The following is a 12150-nucleotide window of genomic DNA, read 5'->3' as shown; positions in this document are numbered from 1 at the left end:
ACCGCTCTCCAGGCACAGTTCAGCCCCATTCTCCCAAATGCTGGAGAACATTTATAATCTGAGAAGCAGAACCATCAGCTCTTCCTCTGGCAGTCTTGAGAGTTTACACTGCTCCACACAGGCAAATATCAAATAAGTGTCACATTTCTTATTTATAAAGAAATCATAACAAGCATTGTTTAATTGTACATCAAATAAAGTAATTAAAATTAACATCAATCGAACCTAGTAAGGACCAGGAAATACAGCACTGGGAATTTAAGATGGGGATTATGAATTACACTGATTTTACAAATGATAAAGGTTGTACCGATCCCATACATACAGCATATTAAGAGATAAATGTCTGCAAATAAGCCTGGCTTATGAAAAGATGACTTTTCTTTTACTAGTATTTCACAAAACTCCAGCAAATTTACAAAGCTTTCTCCTTTAAACAAGTCACATCCATCCCCTTCTATTAGTCAAACGTGTGCCGAGGTTCTCAAGAAATCCAAAGAACAGGAAAAAAAGAAACACACACTAATAAGCACTTCTCATCAGATTATGGTACATAACACAAAGAAAATGGGGTAGTTTCCCACTATAGGCAAGAAAAACCTGAATCACAATTTATTTTATGCTTGATTATTAAAAAGGCTATAAAAATCATAAGCAAGCGATGCTAGAATTTAGATGAGAACATGACTTACCCTCAGCTTCTATTAAAAAAAATCCCAGTCATTTGATGGGATTCTTCTGGGTTCTGAAGCCGAGTCTGATGCAAGTCTTTCCACTTGCACTTTGATGTTAGACAACAGTCAGAACAGTTCCTCCCTGCAGCTAAGTGCATCCAGACACGAAACTTAAATCACATTCCTCTCACTCCCCAGATATCGGAATTGTGAAATAGCAAAAGCCTCCCAAAAAAAGAAGTCATTCAGAATTTTAAACACCAGGCAAAACAGGAGAGTCAGGAGTGGAAAACTAAGAGCAGCTGAAATAAAGCTGTCTACAAGCCAGAACAAAATGATGAATGTCCTTCAGAGATCCTGATGAATTGTACTATTGCTGCTAATTGCTTTATGAAGTTCTGACCCTAACTGCACTACAGAACTGTGTTTTGTTGGTTGGTTGGGTTTTGTTTTCTTTTCAAAGGCTAGTATGAGGATATTAAGGTCAGAGTTCTCCATTGCTATGAGGATAACTCAACCTTAGAATAAGCAATCACATGACAAAAAGCAATTGCTTCTTCCAGAAAAGAACAAGAGAAATTTCTAAGCTATTGCTGCATAGGTGTTTGAGGCCAACAGCCAAATATTCCATCTCTTTTCCCAAGGATCCACCAATATCCAAACCTGCTACTGCTTTAAAAAGTCTCTTCTGCTGCAGAAACACAAATACAGGAAAGATCCATTTTTACCCATACAGCTGGAGCCTTTGAACCCTTTCAAGGAGAGATGGTTTTTGCTGTGTCTCACCTAGCCTTGCCAGTTGTCTCATACAAACTCAGAGCTCCACATCATCAGCAAACTTAGAATGACATACTTCAAGTATCAAAGCAACCAAAATGTTTTAGCAGCAGTCTCCTCTTGCTAGCCTACATATTATGAACAAGCAGTTCTGACAAGCAATAGTCTTTCTGAAAGTATTCAGGTCAAAAAAACCCAAAGCACAACAGTCTCGTGCTGGTTTACAATAAACCAACAAGAATTGCCTGTGAAATGTTTAAAGGACCTCTCTTCTGTGCATGCACCTACATGTTATGCACTGTTACTGCAAGAGAGCAAGAAACATGCACAACACAACTATCTAGTCCAGGCATGGTACTTTCACCAAAAATGTACATTACAATGGATCAGCAAGTGAACTGCAGAGTACTGGACAACAAGAGAAACCTGGGCTGAATCTGAAAGTAAACACTACTACAGTGACTAGGCTTCAAAACCTGGAAGTTTAAGTTCATAGTTGCAGGGTCAAAGCATGTAGAAACTTTAACACCAAGGTGGAAGGAGATTACTCAAAGACAACAGTAAACAAAGACAGCTAAAGTATTATGAAGGTTCATCCAAACAATTGATGTGAAAGGCTTTGAAATGACAAACTGGAGCAATACTCAAACGGAAGGCAAAGAATATGTCTCAGTGCAGAAGTAGAGAACAAATGTAGCAAAACCCAAGAATATGCATGCTCCCAGGCAAACTGAATTTTTTCTTGTCATTTTACCAGAGACAAGAATGAACTTGTACACACATTTCAGAAGCAAAACTTATTCTCATCACTTTGTACTATTCCAAGACCAAGGAGAAAAATCAGCTTTTACTGTGTACTATCTACTGTTGCAGGGCATGGAAGAGCACCCATGAGCTAGGAGGAGTTGTGTTATGCTAAGGAACTGGACCTTAGGGGCCAGCATCCTTTACCGACATCTTCATCCATATTCAGGCTTTGTAGTTTGCTTGCTTGTCTTTTACTTCTCAGCAGCTGCAAAAAACCTTTCCGGTTCAAAAAGGCAAATAATTTTTCAACATAAACTTGACATCTAACCCCTTTACCCTCAAAATATTTAAAAAAAAAAACAGAAAAACACAGTCAGCATGTAGTATTATAGAAACAATGCTACAAAGCCTTCGAGACAATTGTGGCAATGGATGCTCGCTTTTTTCTTCTTTTAAGCTTTGTCAATCAACATTAATTTCTTCACGTAATTTTGTTAAGTACCATCTTCCAGTTGTTTTTTGGTGGGTTTTTAAAAAAAAAAACAGAAAAACACAGTCAGCATGTAGTATTATAGAAACAATGCTACAAAGCCTTCGAGACAATTGTGGCAATGGATGCTCGCTTTTTTCTTCTTTTAAGCTTTGTCAATCAACATTAATTTCTTCACGTAATTTTGTTAAGTACCATCTTCCAGTTGTTTTTTGGTGGGTTTTTTTGATCAGTTGTGGGGTTTTTTTGTTGGGGGGTGTCCTCAATGATAGTTACATGATAGGCATAAATTAAGAGGAAGCGAATGCAGTATAAGAGATCTATCAGAAATCCTTCTCGAAGTGTTATGGTCTACCCATCAGTGAATGCTTGCCTTTATCCTGAGGATGGCTAACCAAAAATAATGTTTCCCTTAAAGTTACCATTGTCTATACAAACAGTCAGAAATCAGATACTTTAGTTTTGAGCATATTGTCAGGACGGTGCTTAAAAAAACCTCCATGTATCAGACAGAGGCGAGGCAATAGGTTAATATGCCCCATTTTCAAAACATTTCTTTTCAGCCACTAGGTTTTATCACTAAGTTTCAAGGATCAACCTGAAGTTACATAGCTTCCATTTATGTACAAATTTACCTTTAAATAGGAAAGAAATCCTAAAAGTACATTCAAAAACTATGTGGTCCATAAAGAGAGTAAGCCCAGACAAGTTTATAAACACCTCAGGATGGACCATTTTATAGAAGTACCTGGTAATAAAGAAAGAACAGATAAGAACATGACTTTCTAAAAAGAATATGTTTAATGATATTCACTTGCCTGTTTACTGGGAGAACAATGAAGTGATCAGAAATACTGGCTATTTCAAATGGACATTAGATTGGTAATAAACTACTGCAATTCATACGGTCTTAAATTTCCAACTGAAATCTTTCAATAGTCGATTTCCACTCTCACTATTTCCTAGTTTTTTCTAGCATCTGTTCTTTATGAAACACTACATTAACAGTGTTTGTTAAACATGTTTCTGGAAGCATTTAAAGTGTTTCCTGAAACAGTAAATCACAATAAGTGTGTTCCTAGACTGTTATTTATGCTTCAGGAATCACCATATAGTACCAGTTCTGCTAGAATTTGTAAACTTTCAGAATAATCTTGAAAGTTACAATAATCTAAATAAAGTAACTTCCTGATGTTCACCATCGTTTAAAGGGACTGACAGGTCAACACTTAAAGGAAAAAAGGAATTAGTCAAATATTCAACTTTGATAACTTAACAAGCTTAAAGAAGCAAAAAACATATGCCTCAAGAGTTGTATTTTCATTGCTAAGATTTCAATTATAATTTTTTTTAAAAAACGCAGTCTATATAGAAACTTCAACATTTCATAAACATTAACTAAACTTCATGATTCAGATCATGTTTAGGACCAATAAATCTGATTTATCCCAGCCTGTGCTCTCAGTTCAAGACCATTATATTAAGCTGAACAGGAATGTTAATAAAGCAATACAATTATTTTAAGACTTTTTCAGTAAGAATACATTTTACTCAGGTGTCTCCTGCTATTTCCATTTATCATACTCCTGCCTGAAGAAAATAGAGCCAATTGTCTCCCCTTTCCATTGCAAGTGACATTTTATGTCATTGGGTTCCAGAATAACGATTTGATGCCAAGGTTTTTTCTACACTTACACTCCTATTAAGCCATGCAAGGAAGAATAAAAATGCACGTTAGCAGACAAACTATTAAGCAGAAAGTTGAGGTCTGATCACGAGAACTGGAACTCAGCTACAACAGGAAGACTATTGTCCCCCTTTAAGAAATCCCATATTAAGAAGCTCATATCAATTTCTGTTTGCTTACAGAAAGCCTCCATATAACAACTTACAAATATGCAAAGGAGAAGATACTCAAAAAACCATTCTGTCCCAAACTTTTCAGCTATCATTTACAAATGGAAGTTCCTGAAAAGCAGTGTATTTTGAAAAATCGGTGAATACTTCATGAATTTTCTTAATTCCTTTATCAATTTTCATGAGAAACTTTACATGTGAAGACAACAATACTGAGATGTTTATCTGATGTGCATCTAATGAGCACAGGCCTACACACATATGTACGTGTATCATACACATGTATACATATACAAGTATCCACGCACATACACACACTCAACCATGAATACAGCAGAGGGGTTTAACTTATATTCTCCCTTAACTCAAATTTCCTAATGACAAAAAAGTGTCTTTTTGAATAAAAGACTACTGAATAACTTAGAAATGTATTTCAACCTGACCAAACCAGACAATTGGGCTAAATGACCACTTTTACCTAAGACACAAACTTACATTCCACATCTTCTCCAATTACCCTTATCTTACCAATTAATAGCACAGGTTGCTCAAGCTAAAGCTTCTGTAGTTAGCAACTGACTTTCAATAGTTACTTCTCCGTTTCTGAATTTATGTGGAAAATGATAGGAAAAAAAGGAACATGCAAGCAACAATAGCCACTAATCTAGTAACAGCATGCACACAGAAAAACATCAAACGAACATCACAGATACGAAATTAAAACTTACGAAAAAGAAGCAATACAAGTGTTCAAAAGCTCCAAAGTAAGAGGAAAAGAAACAAATGGGATAAATACTGAAGCCATTACACATACTTTCCAGAACAGAGGTGTCAGAGCAAACTAAAAGCTACTTAAGGTTATGATCTTTTTTATTTTGGGTTCTTATCAGACAGAAGACAGTTGAAAAGCACAGCGTCAACAGGATAAAGCTCTTTGCTAGCAACAAGTGAACATACACTGTGGTGGTATTGCTGTCCTAGCACTATATATTTAAAAGAGTAACTCTAGAAGGAAAGCAAGGGTGATTTATTTTTACTACAATCTTACATCAAGGGTAAAACAAAAATACAAAAAGTCTAACCCATTATTAAACATTTAAAAACACCTCTCAGGATACAAGCCAGAGCAGTAGCTTCAAGATCCAAAGACTATTTGCTGGTGACTGACAAAAGCCACATTTATCGTTCAAAGGTAAATCCTTATTATTATATAATATCAGACATTTGTCCCTCCCCCATCTTACATATTCTGTTAGCGTCCCATGAAGAATGTAAGTTTTATATAATGGAAGCACATGTGATCCATGCAACAACATATGGGAATGAAGATGCACATTGTCAAAGTGATTTTCACCCAATAATTTTTTGAATTACTTGAGTTCTTATTCTTCAAATAAAGGATAAAATTAGATTTTGTTTTATTAAAAAGATTAACTTTTGTTTTTACACTTGTGGACAGAAGCTTAGAATACACTGTTGTTTTTCTCAACAAATGTGAGAATATCAACAACAAAACTTTAACCAGGAAAAAACCAACATAGAGATACCTATGACTTTAAAGTCAGGATGAAGGAAAATACCTTATGTATGATTAGATATACAGCTTGGACTGACTGTAAATGAAATAGTGCAAAGGGTGATTATTAATAGGAGTCTTCTAGAGTTTAATTACTTAAAAAAACGTTTGTAATGTTTAAATCAAAGGGATGCAGAAGAACGTAAGGAATGCACAGTAGGAAGGATATCACTCTCGCATACAGCACAGAATGTCTTAAACAAGGCCAACTTGTGTGACAGCAAAAGTAATAGAACTGGGGAATGAAATGCAGAAAGTTATAACCAAGAAGGACTGGCGTGTTTTACTCACAGAACTCCTCCTCCAGGAGGTTTGCGTAAATTTATCAGCATACATGCACGTTGACCCTGTAGGTTTCTGACTGTCTTTCTGGCAGTTACATCTAGTGGCCTTAATCACCCCCAAAAAAAAGAGAAAAAGAAAGGAGAATTTGTTAGAAAAATAACTAAGCCTCTCGAAAAGCATAGTCAAGGCCCAGCATTCAGATATTCTGCGTTACTTGACAGTATAGAATCATAGAATTGTCTAGGTTGAAGGGACCTTTAAGATAGAGTCCAACCATTAACCTAAGACTGCCAAAGCCACCACTAAACCACGTCCCTCAGCACCACATCTACACGTCTTTTAAATACCTCCAGGGATGGCAATTCCACCACTTTTCTGGGCACAATATGATTAAACTGTAGAAACTAGTATTTACAGTGCTGCAGAGCTCCTTCTTTTCCCAAAGTATATTTGGAAATAATCTATAATAAATGTTAACTTTTGGAAATGGTTTCTGATTCACTTAAAGAATGTGGTGCTTCAGAAATTTAATTCATCTTACAATAGTAACAAATATAAGTTTTACCCATCTTTACGGCAGAGTTCCTTAGGTGCAACAAAGTTTTCAGTTACTACAGTAATTAGGTATACAACCTAGCAGGGAAGAAGATGTACTTGAAATCTTTGAAGGCTGATGGTAAGAGTGAGACTAAGTGTGCTGAAAAAATGAACACTTACTGCAAAATACTAATAGACAAGACAATTTGTTTTGGTATGCTGTTATCTGGAATTCTGTCATTTAAGAAAGAGCAAAAACCAAATCTGAATCTCTCATTTTTGTTTTAGAGGGAACGATCACACACTAGACAGGGAAAGGATGAAGACAACAGGTCAGTTTCAGTGCACGTATGTCCTGGAGAGCCTAAACCACGACAACATATGTACAAAAGCACATGCTGAACATCTCATTAGAGATTACAGTCACACAAGACTGTCTCCAGCCGTGATAAATAAATATGGTGTGCACCTCGTGGTATGTCTTCCACCCTACCTTTAAGATCTTGCTTGATAGCTTCAAAATGTGGCGCTATTTTACAAGAATTGCCACAGCAGGTGAGTTTACCAGAACCAAATGCAGAGATACACGTGGCAAAATCTAAAGCTAACTCAGAACAAGAACAAAAAGGCATGTGTAACTTTTGCTTGAGGACTAAAGTGTCTGCCTGAACCTGATTTATGATGAAAGTGCCCCCATAACTTTTATTCACTTGGCCAATTTAATCTTACTATTCAACGTGCTTTGGGTCTTGTTTGTTTGCTTTAAAAAAGAATCAACTTTGAATACTATCTTGATTAGCTTTAAGTTCTATGGTGGAATTCTTCATTAAACTAACGGACAGCAGGGGAAAGGAGGGGGAGGAAAAAAAACAACAAAAAAGCTTCAAGAAAAATGACAGGCCCAACACTTGTTAATTTTTAAAATCCTTCAAGCATGAAATGCCTTTTCTTTGCTTATTGTTACTTCTGAACAGCTTCTAGAATTATGTGCAAAGTGCTTGTTTTGGAAGTGATATATATTTAACAATCATATAAACACCCTTGCTTAGTGCCACACCTACAAATCATGACTGGCCTACAGAACTGAAGATCCCAGGTGTAGAGCTGCAAACACACTAGAACATGTAGAATTGATCTAACTGAACCTTTACAGACCTGTGGGTCTAAAAAGAACCCATATGTACCTCTGTTATAATGAAAGTGTAAGAAAAAAATTAGCCACCTAGCCCCTCTTAAAGCCTTCATAAGAATTACATATTGAAGTTACACTCTGCAGTGCACACTTGGGATTTTGCTAAACATTTCATATTATACTTACAAGTTGATGCTCTAATTGGTTGATTGTTTCATCCTTTTTCTTCAGTTCGTCTTTAAGCTGCCTGATCTCATTAAGCAGATCGTCCATCTGCAATAGAACAGAGAGCAATAAGAAGTTTTCTGTAAGGGCTACACATTCTAAATCAACACCTCTACAGAATATATTACATCAGACATTCATGGAGGACTGGCAGCAACAGTAGCACATGTTTTCCTTCTCTTATTCGCATGGTGAGATGGGCTGCAGGCATACAACCTAGAGTGAAGAAACTTGACTAGAAGTCTCTCTAATAGAGTTAGGATGACCCAATTTTCAGGGTAAGTAAATCAGCTGCATTTTTGATGCAGTAATTCATCTGTTGTACAAGCAACTTACACCATGCAGATGAATATCCTTAGCCATCAAATGCTACCTATACTCCTCTTTACCCAATAACAAGAAGAAATACTGACACTTAAAAGTTAAGTGAACTGCTATTTAAAATCATTAAGATAAAATTATAGAGACAAGAAAAAAATATTTAGAAACATAAGCATAACTAGTGTTTACTGAATGCAAACAGTTCAACTGATTTGAATACATCCTACTAAAAACAGAAGACCTAAAATAATTATGCAAAGTTCAGAGACTAAAAAACTGGTAAGTATGCAAGAGTGAATTTTTTAAAAATAATTTTTCATCACAAGGTATTTTTAATGTATTTTTTAACTGTGCCATTATAGCTAGGCCATAAATTAAGGGGCGTACTTCCATTTAGTAGCATATATCTACTATTTCAGTTTCACTGAAGATGTTATTAGTTACTGCTTTAGGACAACACCCAGATTGATTTGTTGTGCAATTTTTCAAACCATATGGCAGTACCAATTAAAGAAGTGACAACTCAAAATATAAGTTAAACCTAGCGCTTTTTTTTTTTTAAATGAAGTTAAAAAGCAATACTTTTTCCTCTAAGAATTAAGACTATGATTTTGAGGGAGGTGACTGTAGAAGGACAAGCACAACAAGTACATCAGACAACAATTAAAGATAAAAGAAGGCATAAATATTAACAATGTGGAAACCGGAGTTGCTAAAGCGTGATGCATATGGATCTACAGCTCTGGCAAACCTCGTAAACCGTGAAACCAGAATTTGGACAGCCTTCAAACAGGAATAAGATTGTAAGTGTTCTTCCCTTTCAAGAAGTATTCGTAATTTCATTTTATCTTCAGCAAGGATGGTTCCCCTTCCGTAAGTGCAGGAACAGAGATCTTTCTATACTGATTTTACAATAAACCCTCAAGCAATGCTATAAAGCCTTACCACTGTAGAAAGCACAACATTACAAGTCTGTAATCATAAAAGATGATCCTTTTTGGAAGATCCATTGTGATTCCTTCTTCCTTTAATACCCTTTCTAAAACAATAAACACATCTTTGACTTTATGGGGTTCACGTTGTTTTTAAGTTATGTCTGCAATACCTACATTATCTGAGGGAAAACTTACTTTAGATGAAAGATATTTTAAACTGAAGTCAACAATAAGTGTAATGAAACAGCAAGTAATTGAATAAGCATGGTATGATTACACTTCAAAGCGAAAATTGTCTTTTCAAATTCTAACACTTATGAAGCAGGCAGAAAATTTCTGAAAGAAGTTACTCTACAGCTATAAATTCTCACATGACTGCTACAAATACCAAAAGGCAAAGTTATTTTAATTATTTAAACCGTGCTAGCCTTTGTAAGTATGTGTTTTAAACAGTCAAATAAACCCTTCCATTTTAACAAAACTGAAAAGATGAAGTACACAAACATTTGCTAGGTTTGCATTTAAATAGATGAAAGCAGCAAGAAGCACTACTTCAGTGACACAGAAGTTTTGGGGTTGTGTTTGGTGGTTTTGTTTTCGTTTCTTTGTTTTTGTTTTTGTTTTTTTTTTTTAAATACAAACGGGTTTCTCTCTCTTATTCTGTAGAGTAAATCAGTGTCATTTACCTTAAAAGTTGACTCCGGTTCTTGTGGTTCTGGACTTGATGGAACTGAGAGTGGGATGTCCTGGAGCGACACATTTTCATCATTCTATCGGAGAACAAAAACAAGAACAAAAGCTCAAGCTACTTGCTGAAACAATTCCCTTCCAAACATGCTTTCAAGGATGGAGTCACACCACCTCTCTGCTGAACTGTTACAATGTCTGACCTTTCTCACTGGGAATTTTCCTTTTTTTTTCCCCCCCCCGATAGGAAAGCCTTCCTTGCTGCAGCACGTGTACAGGACCCAAATAAAGGCCATGAACAGGCTCCCTCTTGTCAAAGCCGCAGGAACAGCTGCAGCTATGTCAAAGTGTGTTGATTTTGCGCAAAGATCTGGTAAAAATCAGCCATGGTGTTCAAACGCATTGTATCAGGAAGGATGCTCTGTGATTTTTAAGCTTCATTTCCTTCAGTACCCATTCAAATAACCTGTGTGAGCAATATCAAAATATACAGCCAGAATATTTCAGCTAGGAATTCTTAACTAAAAAAGCAACATTTGGTACTGAGCAGACTAATAGAAAATTAATTCCGAGCCATCAGAACTAAGTATCAATTACAAAAACTGGAACCACACAAAAGTATTCTCCCCCTTACAGTTATGAACTCTGAAATTAAGTACAGGCAGCAGAAACAGAAATAACCAGCAAAGATGCCAAAAGGTGATTGCCTGGATACGTACTGAAACACTTAGGCTCTCGTGACAAAAACTGACACAGCCATTATGTGCAGCACTGTGGCGCTCAACCCTGGAACAGTTCAGTTTGGTTACAGAGCCACATCACAGACTGAACAACTGACAGTGTATTCTTGCGATATGTTCTCAGGTTTGTACCACAACATTGTGTCCAATCTCAATTTGACAAAAACCCACAGTACAATTACAGCACAGTTATTTTATGGCAGTAGAAAACCATAACCCCCATTCCCTTGGTGTAAAAAAGATTTCCTCCCCTACTCCCCTTTCAGTCTATCTCCTCCATCCGCTACCTTCTTAAAGAGAAAAATAAATTGATCTTCTACTTTACAGTAGTATCCCATATTTTTTTAGGGTTCCTAGGGATGAGTTTCTTTGCCCAATGACCTCACTGCCTAAGACTGCATTTGTAGAATGTAAGAGCAGCCTATCTCAAAACCTGTCTAAAACCGCTGAGGCTGAGCCAGCAATTCCCCAAAACCATGAGAGCAGAACCACAGCTCAAATGCTAAAGTTCAGTTAAGGGAAAAAAACCCACAATAGACCTATTTATGTCCATCATGTCCATGAGGTATCTTTTTTGGTTTTTAATCGATAAGAAATCTTTCTTATACATTTAACTAAATTGCAGAGAAACATAAAGAAAATTGTCCGGACGCAAAAAAAGTTGATAAACTTTTAACAATTCAATTTTTACTTTTTCCTAGAGTCACTGATTACCTGCAGCCAAAATATGCACAACCATCACCAGTCTTAAAGATAAAAATACTAAGAATTACCACACAGTTCCAAATTGCTTTTACTATACTACAGATAGTTAAATTTAATTTTAAGTTTTGTTGGTGGGTGGTTTTTTTGGGGTGGGTTTTTTTTGTTTTGGTTCGGGGGTTTTTTGGTGTTGTTGGTTTTGGGGTTTTTCTTGTGGTGGGTTTTTTTTTTTTTATTTTTTTTTGGTGGTGGTGGTAGGGGTTTTTTTGGTTGGTTGGTTTTATTTTTTTTTCTTTTTTGTTTGGTTTTTTTTTATACTTGTTGGCTTCTTTTTTCTTCTTCTTTTTTAAAGTGACTATTACTTGTGAGAGCAGTCAAATTTCAAGGCTTCTCACTCCTTAACATAGCAAGTATTTCAGCTTACACTGTCCAACACACAGTTATATTCAATTCACAAGTAACTGC

At 36.0% G+C, this 12150-nt stretch overlaps 1 protein-coding gene across 1 annotated transcript in view; it reads right to left on the bottom strand.

Moving 5' to 3' along the window:
• Positions 1–12150, bottom strand: part of CCSER2 (coiled-coil serine-rich protein 2) — a 54113-nt gene that overhangs the window by 11042 nt on the left and 30921 nt on the right. Inside the window, exons 6-8 of the mRNA XM_009893027.1 lie at positions 10243–10326; positions 8262–8348; positions 6413–6511 (exon numbers count right to left, since the gene is read on the bottom strand). Of these exons, the coding sequence (XP_009891329.1) occupies positions 6413–6511; positions 8262–8348; positions 10243–10326 (270 nt within the window). The remainder of the gene's footprint in view (positions 1–6412; positions 6512–8261; positions 8349–10242; positions 10327–12150) is intronic.

This window comes from Charadrius vociferus, unplaced genomic scaffold (assembly GCF_000708025.1).
Source record: "Charadrius vociferus isolate BGI_N301 unplaced genomic scaffold, ASM70802v2 scaffold429, whole genome shotgun sequence".
Classification (NCBI taxonomy): domain Eukaryota; kingdom Metazoa; phylum Chordata; class Aves; order Charadriiformes; family Charadriidae; genus Charadrius; species Charadrius vociferus.
The sequence above is the reverse complement of the archived record's forward strand: the minus strand, read 5'-3'. Positions and strand labels throughout refer to the sequence as shown.